The 24,898-nt window shown below is 49.3% G+C and overlaps 1 protein-coding gene across 1 annotated transcript in view; it reads left to right on the top strand.

Annotated features, from left to right (window-relative positions):
• The window catches only part of MINDY4 (MINDY lysine 48 deubiquitinase 4), a gene marked incomplete at both ends in the record, with an annotated part of 100,857 nt that overhangs the window by 33,616 nt on the left and 42,343 nt on the right, over positions 1–24,898 (top strand). Inside the window, 4 exons of the mRNA XM_080701392.1 lie at positions 13,427–13,485; positions 18,211–18,317; positions 20,956–21,072; positions 22,361–22,449. Coding sequence (XP_080557518.1) covers positions 13,427–13,485; positions 18,211–18,317; positions 20,956–21,072; positions 22,361–22,449 — 372 coding nt within the window. The remainder of the gene's footprint in view (positions 1–13,426; positions 13,486–18,210; positions 18,318–20,955; positions 21,073–22,360; positions 22,450–24,898) is intronic.

The following is a 24,898-nucleotide window of genomic DNA, read 5'->3' as shown; positions in this document are numbered from 1 at the left end:
TACTCCTGAGCTTCCAAAGGAAGCATTCGTTAAATTCCAGTTGTATGCTGAGGCCTTGAGCCAGAGTGGAGGACTGGGCGATAATACGAGGCAAGGTCATGTCAAGTACAGTCTTCAGTCTTGTTTTGCAAACTGTGTGCCCTCGAAGGAACCCTCCAAATCTGAGACTAGGGTAAACTTCTTCTCTGTTCCTGGAATGTTCCACAATCCGGCCTGACTCATGGGATAGATACACAGGAAGGAGAAATGTTGGGCACGGTTTGGGATCTTACTCTGGCCCTGAATATTTTTTGTCAAGGGTGCGTGCCAAGGCCAGGCGGGAGGACACATACGGAAAGAAAGTTAAGCTGAGAAATCATCACCTCTCCAAGAACAATGGTGCAGGGGGCTGGAGAGTACGTGTGTGTTCTCCAGCTCCACTGCCCGCCCGATGGCTTTTCCAGGAGGATGCAGGGCCAGCGCGGCTCCCCCCAATCCATCCTCACCAGGCGATGCCTATCTTTGTCCAACCTTCGTCATCGTGGACCCGGACGAGAGGGACTTGGGTATGCGGCTCAGTTCCCAATTAGGGATTTTCAGTAGTTTCAGGAAGATCATTTCTTTGGGTTGAATTGTTATGGCAGATTGTTTTCACAGTATTCCAAGCAGAGAACTCTCTGGCAGGAAATATCAGACTAGGCAATTAGAGTCAGGTTTTCCATATCCTTAGGAGCAAAGCAAACACGAGAGGGGGGGGAGGGATGGAGGGAGGGAGGGGGAGAGAGAGAGAGAGAGAGAGAGAGAGAGAGAGAGAGAGAGAGAGAAAGAGAGAGAAAGAGGATTCCTTTTATATGTTGAGGGCCAACAGTTGGAGAACTTGCAAAGTGTAAGATTGAGGTCTGTTAAGGCCACTCACATTTTGATAGTTAGTGACCACGGTAACTTCTCCATAACCCAGTCACTGATGACCTCCTGTTCTTTATAGTTTAAGGTGGTTTTTTTTTTTTTTTTTTTTTTGCGGTATTGGTGATGGAACCCAGAGACATTTTATCTCTGAGTGACAATCCCAGCCCTATTTTTTATTCTTTATTTTGAAACAGGATCTCACTGAGTTGCAAAGGGCCTCACTAAGTAGCTGAGGCTGGGTGCAAACCGCGATCCTCCTGTCCTCCTGAATGCTGGGAGTACAAGCATGTGCTACCATGCCCGGCTTATGGCTTAAGTTTTTATTTTTTATTTTATTTATTTATTATTTATTTATTTTTGTAGTGCTGGGGATGGAACCCAGAGGCTTTCTGCCTCCAGGCTATACTCCCAGACCTATTTTGTATTTATTTGTAAACAGGGTCTCACTAAGTTGCTGAGAGCCTTACTAAGTAGCTGAGGCTGGCTTCGAACCTGCGCCATCCTCCTGTCTCAGCCTCCCAAGTACTGGGATTACAAGCATGCGCCACCACGGCCCGGCTATGGCTTAAGTTTTTAAAATCGTTCGCTAGCCAGGGATGGTGGCATAAGTGTGTAATCCCAGTACTTGGGCGACTGAGACAAAAGGATCCCAGGTTCAAGGACAGCATCATCAATTTAGAATCTTAGCAGCCTAGGGAGACTGTTTCAGACAAAAGGTAAAAGAGGGCTGGGGGTGTAGCTATGAGCTACAACATCATTGGGTTCAATTCCTACACACACACACACACACACACACACACACACACACACACACACACACACACCTTCCATCTGTCAGACTGCCTGCCCAGAGGAAAGACACTGGGTGACCCCTTTCCTCTCCCCAGAGCTCTCCCCAAGGCTATTCTGGGGAGGCTCCCAACACCACCAAGTCTCCTGCTGGCTGTGTCCCCCTCCCCTCTTGGGTGAGGGGCTTGGCTGGGGCCCCACAGGAAGCCAGAGAGCAATGGAGAGCAGGAAAGTGGAAGGAAACCATCTTTACTGCAGCAGAGAACTCAGGCTCTGTTTCAAGCCCTTTCCTATCAGCTCAGGGGCACGACTCTGAGGCTCCCTGCTTTTCTACTGTTCAATTTTTTGGTTTTTATGTTTATATTTGGTGCATTCTACCTCCAACCTATACCCCTAGCCCCTTTTAATTTTTTTTTTTTTTAAATTTTGAAACAGAGTCTCACTAAATTTCTTGAGGCTGGCCTCAAGCCTGTGATCCTCCTTTCTCAGCCGCCCAAATACTGGGATTATGGGTGCATGCCAACCATGCCTGGCTAAGCTTGGGTTTTACATTTTAACTTAATTATTTATTTTTCTGTACTGGGTATTGAACTTAGGGGCCTTCTACCTCAGAGTTAAAATTCCTAGTTTTTCCTTGACCTGTGACCATCCTGTCTCGGCCTCCCAAGTACTGGTATTCAGGTGTGCGCCATCACTCTGGCCCACATTCAGTCTGTTACAGAGTGCTATGCAAAGCGCTACAGATGCTTAAAGGGAAGCCCACCCAGCCCCCAGGGGACACCTGGGAAGTGCAGCGGCTGGGGTGCAGCTGGGTGAGTCTGAAGGCCAAAGCCCAGCTTCACTGGATGTTATCTGCCTTTCAAAGATTCCTGAGACATGGATGGGAGACCTGACTAGTCAATTGCTGATGACATCGGCCTCGGCCTCGGTGTCAGGAGGACTGGACTCTGCCCCGGCTGGCAGGTTCACCCCTCTTGAGGTGCTGCCTCTTGCCTAACCCCAGTGTGATGCCGAGGATGCGGATGCCGGGCATGCTAGCAGGATGCTTCCAGTGTGTTTGTGATAAGTAGATGTTCTATAGGGCTCAAGTCTGTATTTATTAAATAAAGGAAAAGACTTCTCTTGATCTTGCTAAGAATTATCTTTTTAAAGAAAATACAGGCGCATCATCAAATGCTTCTTCTGCATCTATTGAGACTATTTTACATTAAAAAAATCTAACCTATCAGTGTAAATTATATTCTTAAAGTATTCTCAGCGGGGTATGGTGGCACATGCTTGTAATCCCAGCACTTGGGAGACTGAGAAAGGAGGATTACAGTTCGCAGACAGCCTCAGCTACTTACCGAGGCCCTTTGTGACTCAGACCCTGTTTCAAAATAAAGAATAAAGATGCTTTCCCTAATATGTGAGAGTTAGGGAGAAATGGGTCATAGGAGGAACTCTTGAAAGAGGAAATCCTATAGAGGAGCAAACCTAAAGAGGACAACCTTTAGAGGACAACCTATAGAGGACAACCTAAAGGAGGAGAAAGGAGGGGGGAAGAGGAAAATCTCTAAAACACACAATGTACTTAAACATATCATAGTCAATCACTAAGCCAAGCAAGGGAGGGAGGGACGGGGAGGGAATGGGGTGGGAATTGGGTAGGGTTAAATCAGCGATGAGTACATGTTTGTACACACAAGTTTTTTACCCCAATAAGTTGTATGAATATAATGCACCAATAAAAAATTCCAATAACAAAAAAAAAAAAATAAAAAAGTAAAAAAAGAAAAAACAAAATAAAGAATAAAAAAATAGGGCTGGGGGTGTAGCTTGGAGGTAGAATGCCCCTGGGTTCCATCCCCAGTACTACAAAAATAAATAAACAAAAATAAAATATTCTCTCCCTTTCTCTCTGTTTATTTGTTGTGCAGAGGCTGGAACCCAGGGCCTCACATGTGCTAGGCAAGAGCTCTATCTTTGAGCTCCACCCAGTGGCCCCTTGCTCAAATATTCATGAACTGAGCCGGGCGTGGTGGCGCACCCCTGCAGTCCCAGTACCCGAGAGACTGAGACACAGGACAGTTTCAATGACTTATCAAGATTCTCAGCAACCTAGCGAGACTCTGTTTCAAATAAAAAATAAAAAAGGCTAGGGGTGTAGCTTGGAGGTAGAATAATGCCCCTGGGTTTAATCCCTAGTACGCCCTCCCTACACACATACCGTGTGTTGCTACTTGGTCGTACATTTCTTCAAATTCGTGGCTAATGCATTTGTCTCTGGCTCTGTTTCATATTTTGCGCTTATGTGTATAAACGTTGGGTATTTGGGGTCAAGGTTACCCTTGTCTCATTCATCACCATCACTAGCATTCTGGGTAACTCATAGGAGTTACTGTGCCCTGGGTACCACATCTTTGAGTAGACTTCAGCATTTGACAGATGCTGAAGGTGATGCCGAGAAGCTGGGCACCAGCCTCTCCCGTGCAGAGGTGTGGTGCGCGGGGTTCCTAGCTGGCCTGGGCGCCACAGCCCAACGGTACTATATTTGGAATGTTAATCAGGAGATTTTTCTCTTGGGTGGAACATATCAATAAAACTGTGTGTGTGTGTGTGTGTGTGTGTGTGTGTGTACTTTCACGTATGTATGTGTAGGATGGGAAATGGAGGTGAATTTTAAATTAACAAATTTTAAGATAAATATTTACTTATTTATTTACTTAATTTTTTTTGAGACAAGGTGTAACTATGTTCCCTGGGCTTATCTCAAACCTATGGACTAACGTCCTGGCTGCCAAGACTACATACAGCTGTGCACTTCCAGGCCCAGCAGTCATTTTAAAAAATGACTATAGCCGGGCGTGGTGGTGCACGCTTGTAAACCCCGCGCTTGGGAGGCGGAGACAGGAGGATCGTGCAGGTTCGAAGCCAGCCGCGCTGGCGTAAGAGACCCTGTTTCAAAAAAAAAAAAAAAAATAGGTCTGGGAGTGTAGCCCGGAGGTAGAAGGGCTTCCAGGAACCCCAGTACCACACACACACAAAAAAAAGACTATAGATAATTTCAGCATTTCTCTTCATTAATGAATCAACTTTGTAATTTTCTGGAAAATGGTCCAGTCTATTAATTTTTGAGTGTATTGGTTCGACCTTATTCATACTATTTTCTTACTAAAATATTCTACTATCGTGTTTAGTTTTATCCCTCCCTTTCACTCTTAATCTTGCTAATTACACCCTCCTTTTCTTTTTATCAATTTTGCCAGAGGCTTGTTTTTCATTAGTCTCATCAAAGAAGCAGTTTTGAAGCTTGTGGAATTTATTATTTTTTTAACTAATGCAACCCTGTGTGTGTTTTCCCTCCTGTCTGTCCTGTGGTCTTTGCGATGGATGTCCATCTTCTCCCTTGTACGTTTCACAGTAATAGATGCCTCACACCGTACATTTCCTTCCACGTACCACTTTGCTAACCACAAAATTTTATAATTTGTGTTTTTAATATTAGCGACTTTGAAATATTTTCTAATTTTGACTATTCTTTTTTTGGTGGTACTTGGAACTCAATGGCATTTTACCTACGAGCTATATCCCCAGCCCTATTTTTTATTCTTTATTTTGAAACAGCGTCTCACTAAGTTGTGCAGGGCCTCACTACTAAGTAGCTGAGTCTGGCCGCAAACCGCGATCCTCCCGTCTCAGCCTCTCAAGTACTGACATTACAAGCGTGCGCCGCCATGCCTGGCTTGACTATTACTTCTTTAAACATTACTAATACATAGGTTCTTTTCTGTGAATGTAAAGGAGCGATCTTTTTGTTGTCAAATTCCTTTGCAATCAAGACACAATTTGGAATTTGTGAGATATTTGTGGCCTGCTGTATGATCAACTTTTATAGGTATGCTATGCATACTTGTCAAGAATATGTAGCCGGGCGTGGTGGCGCACGCTTAGCATTCAGGAGGCTAAGACAGGAGGATCGCGGTTCGCGGACAGCCTCAGCTACTTAGCGAGTCCCTCCGCAACTTAGTGAGATCTTCTTTCAAAATAAAGAATAAAAAAACAGGGCAGGGGGTGTAGCTCAGAGATTGAATGCCCCTGGGTTCCATCCCCAGACTCATAAAAAAAAAATAAAAGAATATGTATCATTTCACAGGTGGCTCTATTAGATCAAGCACCTTACGTTAGTGTTCAAATATTTTTTTATTCTCATTCATGCTTTCTTTTTTCTTTTTGATCTACTAGTTGCCCAGAGAGACGTGGTAAAATTTCCCATCATGTGCATGGGTTGGACAGTTCCTTCTTTTGTTCTGTCAAATTTTTTTTATTACATATTTTGAGACCCTGCTCTTAGGAGCGTAGGGGTTCGTGGCGGCTAAATCTTCCTGTTGAATTTTTTTTTTGTTATTCTGTAATAAGCAGGCTTATGCTAATAATGTTATACTTGTCTCTAAAGTATTTTAATCTGATACGATCTATCTCCATTAGCTTTTAAGTGGTATGTTTCTCCCATTACCATCATGCTAAGCTTATGTGTCATGTTTCTCTTGAAACAGCACATAGCTTATTAAGATAACATCCAATTTGAGCATCTATGTTTACTTGTTTGCCTTTATTATAATTATTGATATATTTGAATTCATTTGTCTTGTCATGTTTTATACTTCCATTTTGCCACGCTTTGAAAAAATTTCTTTTTCCTCCTTTCTTTTAAATTGACCATTTTAATGGGGACAGTTCAGTGGCATTTAATACACACAACGTCACAATGGCATGCAACCACGGCCTGTATCAGTTATAAAACATTTGCATCTCTCCAAAGCGCATCCTTACTCACGAGACAGCTTCTATGCTTTCCTCCCTCCCTGCACCCCTGCCAGTCGACAGTCTGTGCTATTTCGCATTAATGGAATCATGTAATACGTGACCTTTTATGTCTGGCTTCTTTCCCTTTGCCTAACGTGAGGTTCATTCACATGCTAGCATGTATCAAACATTTCATTCCTTTTTGTGGTAGTGTGTGGCTAGGTCACCTTTTATTTACTCGCCTACTGATAGACGTTTGGGTTGTACCCGTAGTTTGGCTGTTGCAAACCATGCTGCAATGGACATCTGTGCACAAGTATTTGTTCGAGTCCCTGTTTCCAGTTCTTTGGGGCGAGGTACCTTGCTAGGCACTTCTGCAATTGCAAGGTGAGGTGGTGATGCTCAGCTTTCTAGAAACTGCCAAACTGTTTTTTGGTGGCCCTCTCTTGTGTATTAATTGATACTAATTTTTCTTCTTCTTTTCTGATTTGGAGATTATACATTATGTTTTTAAGAGTTCACTTAGCCATGATTGGCTTAAAGCTCAAGTTTAATCAGTCTCTCTAACTCCTCAAAAAAGGGAAAGGTTTTAGAAAGCTTTAATTCTGATCGATTCCCTTCCCATATTTCCTCTCTTTCTCTCTTTTTTAAATTTTTTGAGTGGTAGTAGGGATGGATCCCAGAGGTCTTCTACCTCCAGGCCACATCCCCAGACTTATTTTATTTTTTATTTGGGAACAGGGTCTCGCTGAGTTGCTGAGAATGTCACTAAGTTGCCGAGGCTGGCTTTGAACCTGCGATCCTCCTTTCTCAGCCTTCCAAGTACTGGGATTACAAGCGTGCGCCACCAGGCCCAGCCTGTGTTACCGTCTAACATTTTAGCTTCACTTTGTTTTTAATTACCCCTGAATTAGTAGCTATTGTTTTATTGTCTGTTATCATTCAGGTGTATTTAAATGTTTGCCAATTTCTTTTCTCACCATTGCTCCTGTTCTACTCTCTTTTCTGGGCTCAATTTCCTTCTTCATGAAATAAGCCCTGTAGAAGTTCATTTAGTGAAGATCTGTGATAGTAAACATTTTTAGTCTTTTCCCCAAAATATCTTCACTTTGTCCCTACCTTTAATGATATGTTTCCAAGTCGACGGCTGTTTTCTTCTCTGTCCTCTGCAGATGTTATTTCTTGGTCCATGGTCCTTACCGTTGATCTTGAGAACTCTGCTGGAAACGTTCTTGTTCATAGGAACCTACTTTTCTAAAATATTTCTCCTCCTCTTTGGTATTCTGGCAGTTCCATTATGACACGTCTAGGCGTGTATTTATTTTTACCTGTCTCATGGCGTGTGTAAGGATTCACGTCTGGAAAGTTCGTAGCAATTGCCCTTTCAACATTTCCCTTCCCCACGTCTCTTTTTACTCATTCCGTCTGTAACTCTCTTTAAGAGAGGATCGGACTCCAGGCTGTGTTCCTCCAGGGCTCTCATTGACCCTCAGGTATTCTCCCTCCTGACTGATTGCGTTCAGGGTGGTGTCACCTGGTGCTCCCCGGCGTGAATGATCTCTTGGTTGTATCCAATTGACAATGGAAGGTATTAAAAGCTTTTTCCTACCTTTAAAAAAGTTCAAACTTGCAGCAAAGTTGAGAGCATAGTAGAGTGAACACCTTCGTATCCGGCACCTAAATCCAGCCAATTCGAAGGTTTTGTTGAAATCATTTTCTCTTTTTCCTCTACCTCCTCCCCAATATGTACCGTATGTATTTATATATTCACACATTTTGCTGGATCCATTTGAAAGTAAAATTCAGACCTCATGCCATTATGCCTCTAATTATTCCAGCTTATATCTCCTAAGGATAAGAACATTCTCCTATACAACCATAGGACTATTACCATACCCAAGAAACTTCACAAAGGCCCAGTAACATCAACTAACATGTAGCCTGTAACCAATTTTTTTCTTCTCAAATATTCCTCAAGTGGCCTTTTAGGACTCGGTTTTTAATCTGGGACCCACCCATGACTCACCCATTGAATTAGTTGATATTGTCTCTCTAGTTTATACCTTTTGACTTTTACAAAGAGTATTGACTTGTCCTAAGAGTTCCAGATTTGCAGGTCTGTTTCCTTCTTTAGTTTACATTAAGCCTTTTCTAGGCAAAGACAATATATCCACGATATTGTATATTTCTTGAAATGTCATATTGGGCGCACATTATGTAGCTTTGCTTTATTATTGATGATACTCGGTAGGGCCACTCCTGTGATGGGGTGTGTGGTGACCTCTCTGCCATCAGAAAGATCACTTTTCCTCCTACAGTTAAGAAATCTGTAGCTTTCAGACCATGTAAATGCCCCGTATCTCAAAAAACTTTTATCTAGTGCTACTAGCACCCACTGACGATCTTCTCCCATTCAAATGGTTAAATTGGTATGAAATGGTGATTTAAAATGACCGTTTTCTTACATTTTTATTGCTCTAAGTCTATTAGTTGATGATGACTTATAGAGAAGAACTTTTCTGTCTCCTTCCCCCAGCACTCTTCTCTTAGCCTCCCAGGTATGCACTACCATGTCTGACTTACGTTGATTTCTTTCTTTTTTGCACTACTGGGGATAGAATCAGGGGTATTCTACCTTTAAGTTATACCCCCAGCCCTATTTTTTAATCTTTATTTTTTTTATTTTTATTTTTTGGTGGTACTGGGGTTCCTGGAAGTCCTTCTACCTCTGGGCTATACTCCCAGACCTATATTATATTTTTTAATTTGGAAACAGGGCCTCTTAAGCCAGCGAGGCTGGCTCCGAACCAGCGCGATCCTCCTGTTCTGCCTCCCTAGCGCGGGGATTACAAGCGTGCGCCACCACGCCCGGCTTTAATCTTTATTTTGAAACAGGGTCTCACTAAGTTGTGGAGGGCCTCACTAAGTAGCTGAGTCTGGCCATGAACCCGAATCCTCCTGTCTCAGCCTCCCAAATGCTGGGATTACAAGTGTGCGCCACCACGCCTGGCTCTATGTTGATTTCTTATAGTCTAGATTCTTGTGCCACGTGAGCCGGGGTTATTTGAACTCATTGGCACCCAGTCCTGATACGTCAAGTACAAGAGAGTGATTGATTGACACCCTTTTTCTCATGAGACACCCGCCTTTTGGAGTTCATGATGCATCCAACCAAGTGCCCAGTGGCACAGATAGAGGAATGGGGCACCTCCGCCTCTCTGTACTGCGCCAGGAGCTAGTGAACCACTTCTTCCGGTGTCTGGATGAAGGGCAGTAGAGTATCTTCCAGAAGACCTTGAGCAGTCCTTGGGACCCCAGGCAGTGTCCCAGTGAGTAGACCCTCGGGCTCCCAGCATGGTACAGAGCAGGACCTTGATGCCAAGGGGTAAGTGACTCACCCAAGGCCACACAGAGTAGGGGCAGCAGACAGAACCCAGGGTTCAGTCACTCAGGGTTGGAGCTTGATCTCTGTAGCCAGGAGGTCAGTGCCCTGGGCTCTCAGGGGCGCCGGAGTGGGAGGCGGAGGCCTCAGACATGGCAGGAAGCTGGGCATCCGCTACCCGGCCCTCACGGACTTACTAGATGTGCTCTTTGCCCCGTGACTCTAGGTCATCTGCACAATTGCCCTTTGAAAGGGCAGTTTGAATTCCTTGATATATATATACTTTTTGGTCATTGTTGTTCATAATAGTTTTCACTCAAAGGCAAGAGCGTGCTTTTTAACCTGACCTTTTAAACTCTGCTGTGCTTATGCCACAAAGGGACACATGAAAGGAGCGAGCGCAGGCACATTCTCTGTGTGTGAACACTCTTGAAGTCTCCTCGGGAGAAGATCTATGGGGGCAGGCACAGAGCCTCCGCGCCGCCCTGGCCGCTGATGGATGGCCGTCCGGTGGAAGTCTCATGACCAGGGAGAGGCTCTGCCGTCCCCTCCCGGTGGGCACCACCCCCTGCCTGCCCTCAGGACCCCAGGGCCACCCTTGGAGATCCCAGTGATTGGGAGGTTCTGAGCCCAAGAATCGCATGCAGACGAGAGGAAAGCATAGAGCAGGGTCTGGAGCCATTGGTGAGGCCAAAACCGCGCTCTGGCGCTTCTGGGCTCTGTGACCTCCTGCAAGTCATGGAGCTCCCATGGGCCTCAGCGCAGAGAGCACGGGCCGCATGCTGGGTCATGGACACAGGAGACCAGGGAGTCCTGTGGGCTTCTCTGCCTCCTCGGCCATACTCTGGCCAGCAGTAGTACTTCCCCTTGCTACCGTAGCAAGTTGCCAAACTTAGCGGCCTAAGACAGTGCGGGTCGATCGTCTCACAGCTCTAGAAGGCTGAAGTCAGGACTGGTTCCAGGGGCTCGAATCAGGTTGCTGGTTGGGCTGGCTGTCTCTGGAGGCTCCGGGGATAATCTGTTTCCTTGCATTTTCACTCGAGGACCCAATTGTATTCCTTGACTCACAGGTCCTTCCTCTACCTGCAAAGCACACCACTCCAGTCTCAGACTATTTTTGTGTCAAATCTCCTTCTGAGCCATTTTCCTTTTTTTTTTTTTTTTTTAATACTGGGCCTTGAACCCATTTTACCTCTGGTTCTTTTAAAATTTTTTATTTTGAAGCAGGGTCTCATTAAGTTGCTGAGGCTGGTCTCAAAACCTACAGTCCTCCTAGCTCAGCCTCCCTAGTACTGGGATTATAGGCGTGCGCCACCATGCCCAGCTGCCTTTCTCTTATAAGGACTCTTGTGATTATATTCATCCCTCCTGGAGAATCCAGGATAATATCTTCCTCTCTATATCTTCAACTTAATCTCATGTGCAAGATCTCTTTTGCCATGTGAGGTAACATTTGCAGGTTTGGGGATTAGGGCATACACATCCTTGGGGGCCAGCTCACCGTAATCTTGCAATTTAGAGACAGTCTAGGTCTGTTCACTTCACGCATCTGGGGCTCCCCTGGGCAGGAGCTAGGCCTCCCTGGTAACCCCGCACATAGGCTGGACAAGTGGGTGCAGACGTTGAGTAATGGCATGCCTTGGCTCTGCGAGGGAAGGAGGGAGCCTTTCACCTGGGCTTTGGCAGTGTCAGAGGGCGTTTGAATGGAGCCAGCAGTCTATAAAGGCATCAGGGCTTGGGCTGCGGCATCCAGCAGGGAGGAAGTGCAGGTGGCGGCCATGGCCCAGAGGGAGGCAAGGCTGCGCGGCGGGAGGACAGGCCATGGGAGCCTGGGGGACACCGAGGGGCCCGGCGTTACTTTTACGAGGATGTGGTCTGCGTGCGGCTGCCTCCATGGTCTTTGTAATCATTGCTGCAATTTAAGGCTGCTAATTGACTTGCTGTGTGATCCTGGGAAAACTTCGGAATCTCTCTGAGACAGCGAAACACCTGCTTCATGAAGCTGTTCTGGGAAGCAGACGACTTCCAAGGCCTTTCTGGAACAGTGGACAGAGCCAGGAGGAACCTGTGGTTCTTCTTATTGCTATAATTCTCATTGCTAGGTGCTGATGGGGATGTCAGGAACCTGTGAGGAATTGCAGCTGGGCGGCCGTGCCCCAGTTAGACCCGCTCTGCAGGGGTGACGTGTGAAAGTGTGGCTGAGGGGAGGCCACCGTGACTCTCAGGAAAGCAGCTGTTGATACACTCGAGACGAGGAAGCTGGGAGCAGAAGTGGGTTCGAGGGAGAGGCTGGTGGCCTTGGGGTCTCAGGCCCTCTTTGCCCTGCTGTCGCCTGCCTGACACGGTTCAAGGTGGGTCCTGGAGGCCATCGCGTACCATCGTCTTGTTGTTCACTTTTCCAACAGGGAACACTGAGGCACAGCAAGAGGAAGGAGCTTGTCCTAGTCATCATGGGACAGTGACGAGGGCCAGGCAGGGAGCTCGGGTCCTCAGCCTTTAAAGGGTCATGGGGCAGAGGCGGCCTCGGCGGGGGTTCTGCATCGCCCGCTCCTCCACACCCTCCTCTAGCCGCCATGCCCAGCCACTCTGTCGAGTGAACCCTTCAGGTTCCCCTTGCGCGCACCTGCAGAACCTGGTTCTGAGTGGAGGAAAGCAGAGGATGGGGCTGCCGGGGGCAGGTGGAGGGAGCTTTGTGCTCTCCAGCCGGCCAGAGAAAGCACGAGTCCATGGAGGCACATGCTCACAGGTCGAGGACTGCACGTCCCGCACGGTCTCCCAATCACGCCCTCATACATCTTTAGAAGGAAACCAGTTCAATAGAACGCACTGTGGCGAGATTACGATTGTTACTGCAGTCATATCGTGCCCTGCAAGGATGTTGGAGGAAGATATATTTCAATGCTACATTCAAAAGAGCTGTCACTTGTGAACAGAGTAAATGGGCTTTCAGAGAGTGATGTAATACTGTTATTTTTAGTAGGTTCTTCTTAAGAAATGATTTTCCTTTAGATCGATGCATACTAGAGAAAAAAAAATAATAAGGGCGCTGCCATACAGGTGGGACATTTTAAGAAAGCTCTGGCGGGCATACCTGGATTTACACAGTGGAATCGCAGGGCAGTTTTCCAGGTAATGGAAAGAGACAGCTCACAGGTATGTTTTAGAGATCTCTTGCACATGGCTGCTGATGGCTTACAAGGAATCAGGGGGAGAAGAAACAAACCAAAAGCTCACAGAGATGAGATGGAAACACCGCGCGATGGTGACAAGGTCTTGATCTGTGTGTCCCAGTAGCGACATCGGCAAAGTGTGTTGGTGCGTGATGACCGTCAGGTGTCTCGCCGTGGGCTTGCCATCCTGTCCTGGCCGGAGTGTGTGCCTGACACCTTTGACGGGCACCTCGGGAGCCCTTTGGACCCACTGCACGTGGAGCCTGGGGGTCAGAGAGGAGAAGCAAGCTATTCATGGTGCGCGCAAGCTGATGCTGGATAAAGCCGCATGGACCCCCTCCCGCCCTCCTTCCCGTCTTCTCTGCTGGTTTCTCTGTCATTCTCTTCTGGTACAGTGACATTTTCTGTTTTCCAGGAAAAATCAGTCGCTGGTGGCCGACAAGGTGGAGGATGAACCTGATGCCCTGCAGCTGGGTAGGTGTGGCTGTGCCTCTGAGCTCGGCCTGTCAGACCCGTCCCCCACTGCTCCGCCTGGGAGGTGCCCGGGGCTCTCTCCTGGCTGGGATGGGACCCCTTCATCCCCCCACCTCTGGGGAGGCAGGGGCAGGTTTCACTCTTTTCTGGCTATGTCTTCCAGCCCTGAATTCCTTTCTTTCTTGAAGAAATCCCTGTAAGAAGGCTGGTCACTCGTGGATCTACTCAGGGTGTGTGTGTGGTGGTCGGGGAGCAGCAGGGAGCCCTTTCTGCAGTTGCAGTTTCTTTTAGGGCCATTCCAAACTTACTGAGGTTTCCAGAAGAAAATTCCAGGTGAAAATAATAGTATAGCTCTGCTGGAGGAGGCTCGTCCTTTGGAAAGGTTTATTAATGAATTGCTGAGGTTCGAAATACAAATAGTGACATGCGTCAGGTGCACGCACCTTGGTGTTCAGCCCTGTGCCTTCACAGTTGGAGACATCTGCGTAAGAACTCTCTAAGATTAAGACAGAGAACATTTCTTCCCACTGTTTAGCACTGAAGCATTTGTTCTCTCTCTTTCTGCAGTTTTCTGCTCCTTGAGGAACTGGGGGTTTGGCAGAAGCAGCTGTCAGACTGAGGGTGATGGGCCAAGGGCTGGACTCGAAGGGATGGACTTGAGTGCCGTTGACATTTGCCCCTCTTCTGGAAGCCAGCCACGTACCTGTTGGGTCTTGGCAAACGAGAGCTGTTCTTACATACTTTCTTGCTCCCTTTAAGCTGCAGGAAGAGAGCAGTGCCCCATCAGAAGTCTCTTGTGTGAGACGTGCAGCCCAAGAGTCCGCTTTGATCCAGTTGAAAGCCAGGGGCAGCCTCCGAGCAGCACAGGGAGACAGGGCTTTGTTTATGCTGCATAACTCACTTCGGAGATAACAGAGTGTCTGAGTGTTAATCACCAGAAATGGCTGATGGGGAGCGTTGGCCCAGCCCCGGAAGGGCAGGTTCTGTGCAGAGTGAAGGATGGAGCCAGGAAGGCCTGGCAGCCAAGCCTTCTGGGAGGTGCTATACTTTAAATTTTTCCAATGAAGGCCACTCTTGTTTGGACACAAAGCAAAGCAGTTCCTGGTCTTTAGAACTCAGAGATCTTCTATTGGAAGGAAGGCTTTTAAGCAATTCTCAGAAGCTAGGTGTTTGAAGTTGTGTGTGTGTGTGTGTGTGTGTGTGTGTGTGTGTGTGTTGCATGCAAATGTTTTCTGGAAGGAGGAAGAGCCCCTCTCTGCTACTGGCTCAGCTAATAGTTTAAAAAAGGAAATAAAGCGCTGGGTGTGGTGGCGCACGCTTGTAATTCCAGCATTTGGGAGGCTGAGACCAGAGGATCGCGGTTCGTGGGCAGCCTCAGCTACTTAGTGAGGCCCTCTGCAACTCAGTGAGACCCTGTTTCAAAATAAAGAAAAAAAAAATAGGGCAAGGGGTATAACTCGGAGGTCAAATGCTCCTGGGTTCCATCCCCAGACCTGCAATAAATAAATAAATAAATAAATAAATAAATAAAATAAGGAAATAAAGAATTAGAGTCCATTAGGACCCAGTCATCAAGAGAGTTTATGGAACAGAGAAGTCTTGCGGAAGGGCTACAGCAGTGGTGCAGAAACAAGACCTCAGATTTGGCTGGAGGGAAGGCGTTGCCTCCGCACCCAGATCCATTTGCTCTGGTTCAGGGCAGTGAATTTTGGCTCGCGGTGTCTGCCAGGCCGTAGGCCAGGCTCTGTGGAAAGCAAACCACGGGCAGCAAAGGGCGCTCGACCTCCCTGAGAGCGGGGCTGGGCGGGACCAGGGAGGAGAGGTGTCCTCCCCAAGCAGCTTGTGAGCACGTGGCCACGGTGCTTGGCTGCTTTAGGAGACAGAGCAGCCAAGTTTTGTGGTAGGTTCTGGAAGTTTCCATAGTGAGGTGGCATTCGGGCTGGACTCTGAGCGAGGGCAAAGTGTTGCCAAATAGGGGATTCTGGGATCTGCACGGGCAAGGGCAGAGAGATGGGGGAGAGAGAGAGAGAGAGAGGGAGAGAGGGAGAGAGAGAGAGAGAGAGAGAGAGAGAGAGAGAGAGAGAGAGAGAGAGAGAGAGAGTGGAGGAGACCACGCTAGAGGGAAGGGGGAGTGGTGGGCTGGGGCTGGAGGGGAGACTGAGCAGGCAGAGAGGACCCAACGCCACGCTGCAGGTGGACTGTGAGTGGTTGGTCAGGAAGGGCCCTGGGGCTATCCTAGTAACACACCCAGGGCTGTGTGTTTGGGGCTCCATCTGGACCTGGTATTGGATAGATTCTAGGTAAAAACCCAGATGTTGGAGACTGGTGAGTGGCTCTTGGGTTGGTCCAGAGAAGATGAGGTGAGGCCTGTTCTCCCAGGAAGCCCTCCGAGTGACTGCCCCCTCAGCAGGGTGCAGAGAGCAGAGGCTGGCGACGCAGTTTGGGGTGGAGGGGTGGGGCGTTGGGTCCAAACCTGGAAGAGTGCTGAGTTTCTGGTGTTGAGTACTTCCACAAGGTACCTTGGGTCAGTGGGAACTAGACACAACATTCAAATCGCTCCTGTAGAAAAGAGCTATTATAAGCCATTCTCCCTGTGGAATTCATAGTGAACATGATTCTCCTCCATCTTTGACCCTTACTTGAAATGCAGTTACTGTGTGTGTGTGTGTGTGTGTGTGTGTGTGTTATTACATGTATTTAGTTTTTCCTTCAAAGGGTAGGTAAAATGGTTTGGGAAAACAAAACCTCTTGCTTTTTCTCTGCCAGACATTTATCTGGGGCCTTAAAAATAGCATCACAAACCACTGGCATGCTGGCGGCTGTGTGCTGGCCCACACGGCATTCCTGAGCACTTTGTTTTTCCCCTGCATGGCGGTCTCGCCACATCTGGGCCTGCTCTGTGATCCTGAACCAACTCCCTACACTGGGCCAGTTCCTTTCTGCAGAATCTAAGGAAGGCTGCCTCTTCTCTCCTGCCTGGGCTTCCAGGGAACTGCTTCCCAGGCCTAAGCTTTATGGCCTAGGCAGAGCATGCTGACCCGGCTACCTCCCTGCCAACATGAGACTACACAGAGGCCTCCAAATAGGCTTACATACTGTCCCTCCCCTGCTTCCAGGACAGTCTGGCCTGGAGCCCGTAAGGGCTGGTGGAATCATGTGGGTGGCTCGTCCCCCTTTGGGAGTGCTCGGGTGCCCAGGGTAGAATTAACCTGAGATCTTTTAGCCAAGGTTCCGGGTGCCTGCCTTTGTACAGCCTGCCCATCAGCCTCCCTCCCGCCCTTTCCCTTCCTCTCCATCCTCCACTGTTTCACAGAGCGCCCCTTCCACGAGCAGCCACCCTCTTGGGTTTAAAGTGCATCTCTTCGGCCTGTATATACACTCGCACACAGCACAGCGTTATTTTGTGTGTATGCATTTTTACTTGACGTAAACAGTTCTGTGCTTTTCAGATCCATTCATGTTGCTGGTGAACATCTGGTCTTTATTTCAGGTTATTTTTATAAAGCTATGGCAACAGGGTAGTGCTTTCAAAGATTCTAACCAAGAGGCTTCTCATTTAAATTCTGCTTCTGATTTAAATTCCAGACCTTTTCATTTTCCTTTTTGGTTTAGTTTTCAGCCCAGAGGTAGACTATGTCTCTTCATTCTGTGGACTGAATCTCTAGAAGTTTGCTTTGTGCTGTGGCTGGGGTGAAAAGGAGGCTGTAGAATATGAAATAAGCCATGTACTCTGGGGACCTGGGTCTCTGGACACTCACTATCCTCCAGATGGGCTCATTCTCGCACATCTCTAGGGAGCTTGGAGCCCACCCTGCTCAGCTGTGCCCGGCTCGGCTTCGCCAGCCACATGCTTGGAATGGTTTCTCCCTGGGTCCCTCATCTGAGGGTTCTGGTAAATGCAGAACAACAGCGGAAGGGCTAGAGGGGCCTCAGGCAGCCAGGAAATTCCAGGCTGGTGTTGCCAAAGACTGGCAGGACATTTTCTGGGCCTCACTTGCCCTCACGGGAGAGGAGCGTCTCTGGGATACACTTAGTGTCCCTGCTGGCTGGAGGTCAGGGAGGCGGGATGGCTGAGTGGTCAGCTCTGGGCCTGGTTTGGGTCCTGTCTCAGCCGCTTTCTATTTGTCTGATTTGGGGCCCGTCACTTGACCTCCTGAGCCGCAGCATCCTTGCCCATTAATGGGGTTAGAAATAATCATTCCCCCGGGCTGGGAGCTCCATGATGGAGCACTGCCAGTCCCTGGGTCCCATCCCCTGCACCGCAAACATTAAATAAATGACTCCCTCCCAGGGCTCTTTTTGGGGCCAGTGACATAATCCACATGATCACTAAGCGTGAAGCCCAGTGTGATCGTTTATCAGAAGTGTTATGTTTTCTTTCCCAGTTTGTGTGTCAGGAGTGTCTCAGAGCTAGGGTTTTTCTGGGTTGGCTCAATGGCTTAGGTCGTAGGCCCTGAATCACTCTATATCCATGTGTGACATTTTTAGTGGACCAGTAGTGAAGTCCCACGCACCAGCATCCTTCTGGCTCACCAGGGAGGGCCTGTGACATGGAGCAAGGTCCCTCTGCACCCGCTGTCCTCTCTGGGGAAGCCCTGGGTGCCAGCAGAGGCCGGGGCGGGAGGTGGAGGAGCCGTCCTTCTCCCCAAGCTTCTCAGACTCACCACAGCGACTGGCTTTGTGTCCCACTCTGCGAGTCATGACACGGTCCTGGTTTTCTTTCAGAGGACGTGGAGGATGAGTTGGTAAGGGAAGAAATCATCCTGCCCCCAGCCCCATCAGTTCTCAAACTGCAAGTAGCATCGAAGCCCATCGACCTCTCCGTGGCAAAGGTAAGTGTCGGCTCGGAAGCAGTGGGTCAGCTCTGTGTAAGTGCGTCCTGATGCGGATGAAGAGATTTTGATATTTTTGGCCTAGTCCCTCTTATTGTAATCTCTAAGTCATTGTTGAAATGGAAGTTTGGGTGTGATGTAGAAGAAAACCTTAGCCAAGAGCCAGGAAAACCATTCAGGTCCTGTCAGCTCCCTTAACCCCTAGACAGAGGGCAAGGGCCAGACTGCACCCTCCCCTCCCAAAGTTACAGGGCAGAGTTACAGGACATGGGCGCTGCTGGTGTGTGATGGGACCGGATCATTGTCCCGAGAGACTGGTTCTGCCCCTGCGAGGGCCTCCTGTGCGGGGCTCTGGCCGTGTTGCAGGGAGGGAAGGGCAGGGACAGTTGACAGTCCTTTGGTGCCATCCATGTTTGTACCTGGGCTATTCACGGTCCTAGGACACAGGAGCAGGCCCCTGGCCTTGCAGTCTGCTCTGCAGGGGCTGGCCTGGATCCCTGCCCTCAGCTCCCAGCACAGCCTCACCTGTCGGCCGGCCGGGTCAGAGGATCCTGTGGGGGATGGAGTCACTCCTGTGGCTCTCCACGGGCCTTTCTGCCAGGATGCAGGAGAAAAAAAATCGAAACTCCTGGGCTTTTTTCTCTTCTCGCTTACTGTGTATTTACTTAGTATACAGATTAAGTTTTTTCTCGAGGCTTAGTCCTTTCCTTCCATTCTCTCTGGAGGCCATAGTACGTGGGGCACATTGAAGGGCCCCCAAAGCTGGGAGTTCTTGCACAGCCTTGTAGGCACACGGCTGGGATTCCTTGAAGAGGTAATCCCATTTGGGGTCAGGCCCTTGGAAGCCCCTAGAGGCCACCTAGCAAGGTCACCTTCAAATGCAGCTGAACAAAGGGGAGGACCCCACAGGCCATCGTGGCGAGCAGGGCCAGATTTCCAGGCAGAGCTGCCACCCTGTGACTAAGAGAGCGGAGATGGGGTTCAGCCTGAAAATGCAAGTCCCTGTGGCGTCTAGGTTCTGGAAAAGCGCAGTTCAAACACATGGATGATTGTCGTTAGCACAAGATGGGGGGCTGAGCCCCAGCAGGCGAATCCACACGTCTAGCGTGGCTCTGGTGCACATTTGATGACACACATGTGTCTGCCATAGAGATTTCCTTATACTCAGGGAAATAATTTCACAGAATTTCCAATTCTGTTGGAAGTAATCCGAGTCTGTAGAAAGGCCTGACTTGAGAGTGAGCCCAGGGGTGGGGCTGCAGATGCCACCTATTGGTCCTGGGGCTTCCTCGAGCCTTCAGGGGCCCCTTGGATGTAAAGCCATTGTCTGGAGAGGGCGGCTCATCATGGGAGGGGTGGAGAGACTCTGCTCACATCCCAGGGCTGCCAGTGGGGAGGGGCGCTGGACCTTGGTGCTTGGATGGATGGGAGCTGAAGAGTGAGCTTGCTACCACCCAGAAGTCCAGAGAACACAGAACTCTGAAAAGTGGAGGGGCTGCCTGAGAGGTAGTGCGGTGTTCCACAGAGTTCATGGGTGACCAGTGTAGCAAGGGACTCCTCTTTTTCTTCTGTAAAGGGCTAGCTGAACAGTGTTGTTTTTTGTTTGTTTGTTTGTTTTACTTTGCTTGCCCTGTGGTCTCTGTTTCAACTACTTATCTCTCTGTTGTTGTAATGCACAAGCAGATGTAGATAACATGCAAACACATGGAATTGCCATGTGCCAATAAAACTTTATTTAAACAACCACAGAGGCGAGTTTGGGTCTGTGGGTCACAGTTTGACCACCCTCCATCAGCGCACTGTCAAACCTGGCTGCAAAGTGGAATCGCGTGGGGCAATTTTAAAACCACAGACACCGAGGCCAGCGAGCAGTGATGTAGCTCGGCAGCAGAGCCCTTGCCTAGCATGAGGGAGGCCCCGGGTTAATCTCCAGCACCGTATAAAACAAAACCAAAACAAAAGGCTACTGACACAGGGGGCTTACCCTCAGGAATTCAGATTTAATTGGCTTGGCCAGAGCATCAGGATTATTTTTAAGAGCTCCTTAGATGGTTCTAATGTGAGGTCAGGTCTGAAAGCTTCTAGTCTTTCCTATGGACGATCAAAGGACCTCCAAGATCCCATGCAAAATGAAAGTTTTGGGTTTCGTGGCCTCCGTAAGGAGCCCACAAAGATTTTGGCCCACGGGAGCACAGGCTGGTTTTACTTACAGATGTTGCAGAGGTAAGACCCTTGGGGTTGGGTTTCTCTTCCCTCAAATATGACAGGAATGGGCTCACAAAATAAAAAGAGCCCTGCCAGAAAAGGCCCAGCCCTGCTAGAACTCAAGCCCAACCCTGCAGGGTGCGCAAGCAGAGCACTGTAGCCTGGTTTGCTTTGAAAGTAGCCAATAAAGCTGAGCGTGATGGCGCACACTTGTAATCCCAGGACTTGGGAGGCTGAGACAGGAGGATCGCAGTTCGAGGATAGCCTCAGCTACTTTGTGAAGCCCTTTATGACTCAGTGAGACCCTGTTTCAAAATAAGTAATAAAATATAGGGCTGGAGGTATAGCTTGGAGGTAGGATGCCCCTGGGTTCCACCCCCATTACTGCAAAAAAAAAAAAAAAGTAGCCAATAACACTTTCTTTCCTCCACAGGAAGTAAAGACCCTTCTATTTGGTTCTAGTTCTTGCTGCTTCAGTGAGGAATGGAAACTTCAGAACTTTTCCTTTAATGATGTGGCCTCATTGAAATACGGCATTGTGCAGAAAAAGGCAAGTGGCTTTTCAGGTTTCCTGGGAACTTTTTCCGAACCCGTGGTGGGGATGCTGTTCGGCTGTGGTGAATCCTGCAAGTAGGCGCTGGGCTACCAGGACCGGCCAGGCCCACGTTTCTGAGCTGCCATTTGGGGCAGGCCCTTCACGTGCAGCCGGTGGAGCGATCGCTGGGGGTGGAGCGATCGCTGGGGGCGGAGGCGCTCTGCTTTGCAGTTGGTCTCATGAAGCACTGCTAGCTGTGAGTGGTGCAGGGAAGAGGCAGCAGAAGGCAGCCCTAAGTCTGCTTGGGGCCCTGCAGGGGCCTCGTAGGCTGAGCCTTGAGAAAGGCTGGAGGAGGGCACTGCAGGCGGGCAGGCAGCGGTGGGAGCAGGGACACTCCATGAATGCTTAGAGGCTCCAGGAAGAGGAGGAGATGCCTGGTCGGCACAGTAGATGCATGAAGAACGCAGGGAAACAGCTATGGGCTCTGCACATGGCCCGGACATATTTCCCAAGATGTATTCATGAAAGCCCCCAAGATTTGGTTCTCACTCTGGGATCAAGGAATCACCCGACAGAGCAGGGCAGCTCAACCAGCTTCCAGTCTCCAGCCCCCATGGCCTGTCTCTGCCCCACACTGCCTGAGGAAACGCCCCACGACTACCAGCTCCTCCTCCCTCGTGCGTCCTTGCTCAGCCCCTCTCCTTACACCTCCACTTAAAGGGCTTCCGGCCCCTTTCCTTGGACCCGGATGGAGGTGGTGCATACTGCTGTGCTCCACCAGCCTTTGTGATGTGCCTTGGGGGCTGGGCCTGCAGGAAGAGCTCTTCAAGGATTCCTCCTGTTGCAGGGTGGGAGGGGACAAAGATTTACCTGGTGGGGTGCTGAGGTGGCCTGCAAGCTGAGCTCACTTAAGTCAGTGCTTTGGAAGGGACTCAGTGCCAGTGAGGTATTCAAGGACGTCTTCCTGGAAGAGGAGGCTTTAGGACAGGGCTGAAGGGCTGGGTACACTTGACACCCTCAGCCTGTATACATTAAAACAATTCCCCAGCTGGTAGAGGAGCTGTGGTGTGTCTGTGGCTTCACACTTGGCTCCCACGACAGATTGCAGACTGGTCCCTTCCTCTAAGGGCCTCGTAACCCCTCATATGGCTCAGGGTCGACGCAGTATAGACAGAGCCACGGATCAGTCTTGTTTTAGAGGGAGGGTGCAGCGGGCCCCTGTAACCTGTGGCTGGAGGCTGTGGGCTGAACAAGGAGATGCGCCCTGGGCCACGCTGTGGTGGTAATGTGCGGTTCTCTGCAGGGCGGTCCCTGTGGGGTTCTGGCGGCTGTCCAAGGCTGCGTGCTCCAGCAGCTCCTGTTCGAAGGTGAGAGCAGCACCGACTGTGCTCGGTAAGTCCGTGCTCCTGCAAGTATCTTCCTTCCCCAAGGCTTCTCGGGAGCCTTCAGAGAAAACACGCAAGGAAGCGCACGTGTCCCTGAGGTTTCCTGTCTCCTGAAGGTCAAGGCAGGAAAGGGTCACACGTTGGCCAGCTAGCGGCCCCCTCGGGGATGGACGTCCCCGTGTTTGTCTCTGGTAGCAGGGCAGGGCAGTGGGATGGAGCCATGTGTTAGGCACATAAATAGTGCCCACCACCTCTTCGCAAGGCCTGACGCCATCCACGCTGCTGAGCAAGTCCAGGGCTCCCCTCCCTCCCATGCTCTCCGCCTCTGCCTTCAGCCAGAACTGCGTGAGCATTCCAGCCATTGCTTCCCTCCCCTCGGGGCTGTTGATCTTTCCACTCTGCACCGTAAGTGTTTGCACCTGGGCACCCCCTTCTCATTCCTGGAACACCTCTGCACAGGCATGAGGGATGCGGGGAGGAATCGCCTGCCCCTGCCCAGAGGTGCGCTGTGAGGTTGAGGGACCCATAGAGAACTGTATTCTACACCAAGGCTGATGCCCAGAGGAAAGGGTGGGGGGGCCTGTGGGTGGAGGCCTCCCAGGGAGGTGACCTCTTACCTCTCCTCCTCCCGGTGACTGGCAGGTCCCAAGGCCCCCTGGGAGCCCCAGAACTTCTGGCACTTGCCTCTTTTCTTTTTAATTGGATATATATACAGATCTAGATCTATCTATCTATGTATTTCTGTCTATGTATATGTATGTGTCTTTGAATTATATATAATATCTTTGAATTGTATATATAATGAAATGTCTTTGAATTATACATAATATATAGTGAATTATATATAATAAATGTCTTTGAGTTATATATATAATATATTGAATTATATATGACATGGCATATACAATTCAAAGACATTTTAAGCTGGGCGTGGTGACGCATGCTTGTCATCCCTGGATTGGGGAGGCTGAGACAGGAGGATCGCAGGTTCACAGACATTCTCAGCTACTTTACTCAGCGAGGCCTTGTTTCAAAATAAAGAATAAAAAATAAGGCCGGGGGTGTAGCTCAGAGGTAGAATGCCCTGGGTGCCATTCCCAGTACTGCAAAAAAAAAAAAAAAAAAAAAAAGACATTTTAATCTTACTGAAATCCGAAGGAGGACCAGAGCCCCTCAGCGCCCTCACACACGTTTTCTCAAGAGAGAAGCTCTTGCCAGTGCCCCACAAGAATGCTTTGCTCTTGTCCAGTAGGTACCACCACCCTCCTCCCCAAAGTTTCATTCATGGACTCTAAAACCATAGCTTAGTTTTACTAGTTCCTGACTTTATTGAAAGATACCATTCTTTGAAATGAGCATTTTGGAGCCTTAAAGAAAGAAAAAAACCCCCTGGATGTTGTCAAGACAGCAAAGCCTCTCCCTTTGCTCGCGTTCAGGTCCCCTGGGGAGCATCTAGCTAAGCTCCAGCCTCAACCAAGGCCCGTTTCCCAGCATGCGTGATTCTGGCTTAGCTGGGGTCCAAGCTGGGAGGCTTCTCAGCTAGATAATGACCAGCTGGCTCCCGTCCAGCCAGAAGATGCTGACCACAGCGCAGCAGCCCGACATGTCTGCAGCACGGTCTCACCTCGCCTCATCCCTCTCTCTGCTCCCCACCCTGGGTCTGTCCACCGCCGCTCCTACCTATGCAGGACCACTGCCCGCTGCCTGCTCTGGAAGTTTGGCCCAGCAAAGTGCTAGGAGGTTCCAGAAAGAAGCAGGGCCTTCTATGCCCAGGAATGCCCCTGACTGTGTGGTACCTGCTACGTGAGGGGCCTCTGAAGGCCCTCAAAGGGTGCAGGGCCTCTGAGAACATGGGACCCACTTACCCCCTTCCTAACTTGAACAGTCAGAAAACACGCACAGCAGGGATACAGGGTGAGCCAGACAGAGGTGGCCTTCCTTGCTCAGAACCTACTGGACAGGAACTATTGAATAAGGGACATGCAGACTGCCAAGGGTACAGCAGACACGAGGGGGTGAGGGCATTTTAATCTTGCTGATATCTGAATGAGGAGCTTGGCCTGGTTCCCCTTCAACCACAGCCTCGTTTCCACCTCCCGCTTTGCCTGTGGCTCCTAACTGGGTCTGGGGATGGAACCCAGGGGCATTCGACCTCCAGGCTATACCCCTGCCCTATTTTTTATTCTTTATTTTGAAACAGGGTCTCACTGAGTTATGGAGGGCCTCACTAAGTAGCTGAGGCTGGCCGGGAAATGCGATCCTCCGGTCTCAGCCTCCGGAACGCTGGGATGACAAGCGTGTGCCACCACGCCCGGCTCTAACTGCACATCTTCATGGAGCCCTTCTCTGCTGCCCCAGTTGAGATAAACCCAGCCTTGGTCTCTGATAGCGACACCACCAGCGGGTGCTCCTGTTCATCCAGGCAGCACCTGTCTGTGCCCTTGCTCTTTCTCCAT

The sequence above is a fragment of the Muscardinus avellanarius genome, assembly GCF_963383645.1.
Source record: "Muscardinus avellanarius genome assembly, chromosome: 9".
NCBI lineage: Eukaryota > Metazoa > Chordata > Mammalia > Rodentia > Gliridae > Muscardinus > Muscardinus avellanarius.
The sequence above is the reverse complement of the archived record's forward strand: the minus strand, read 5'-3'. Positions and strand labels throughout refer to the sequence as shown.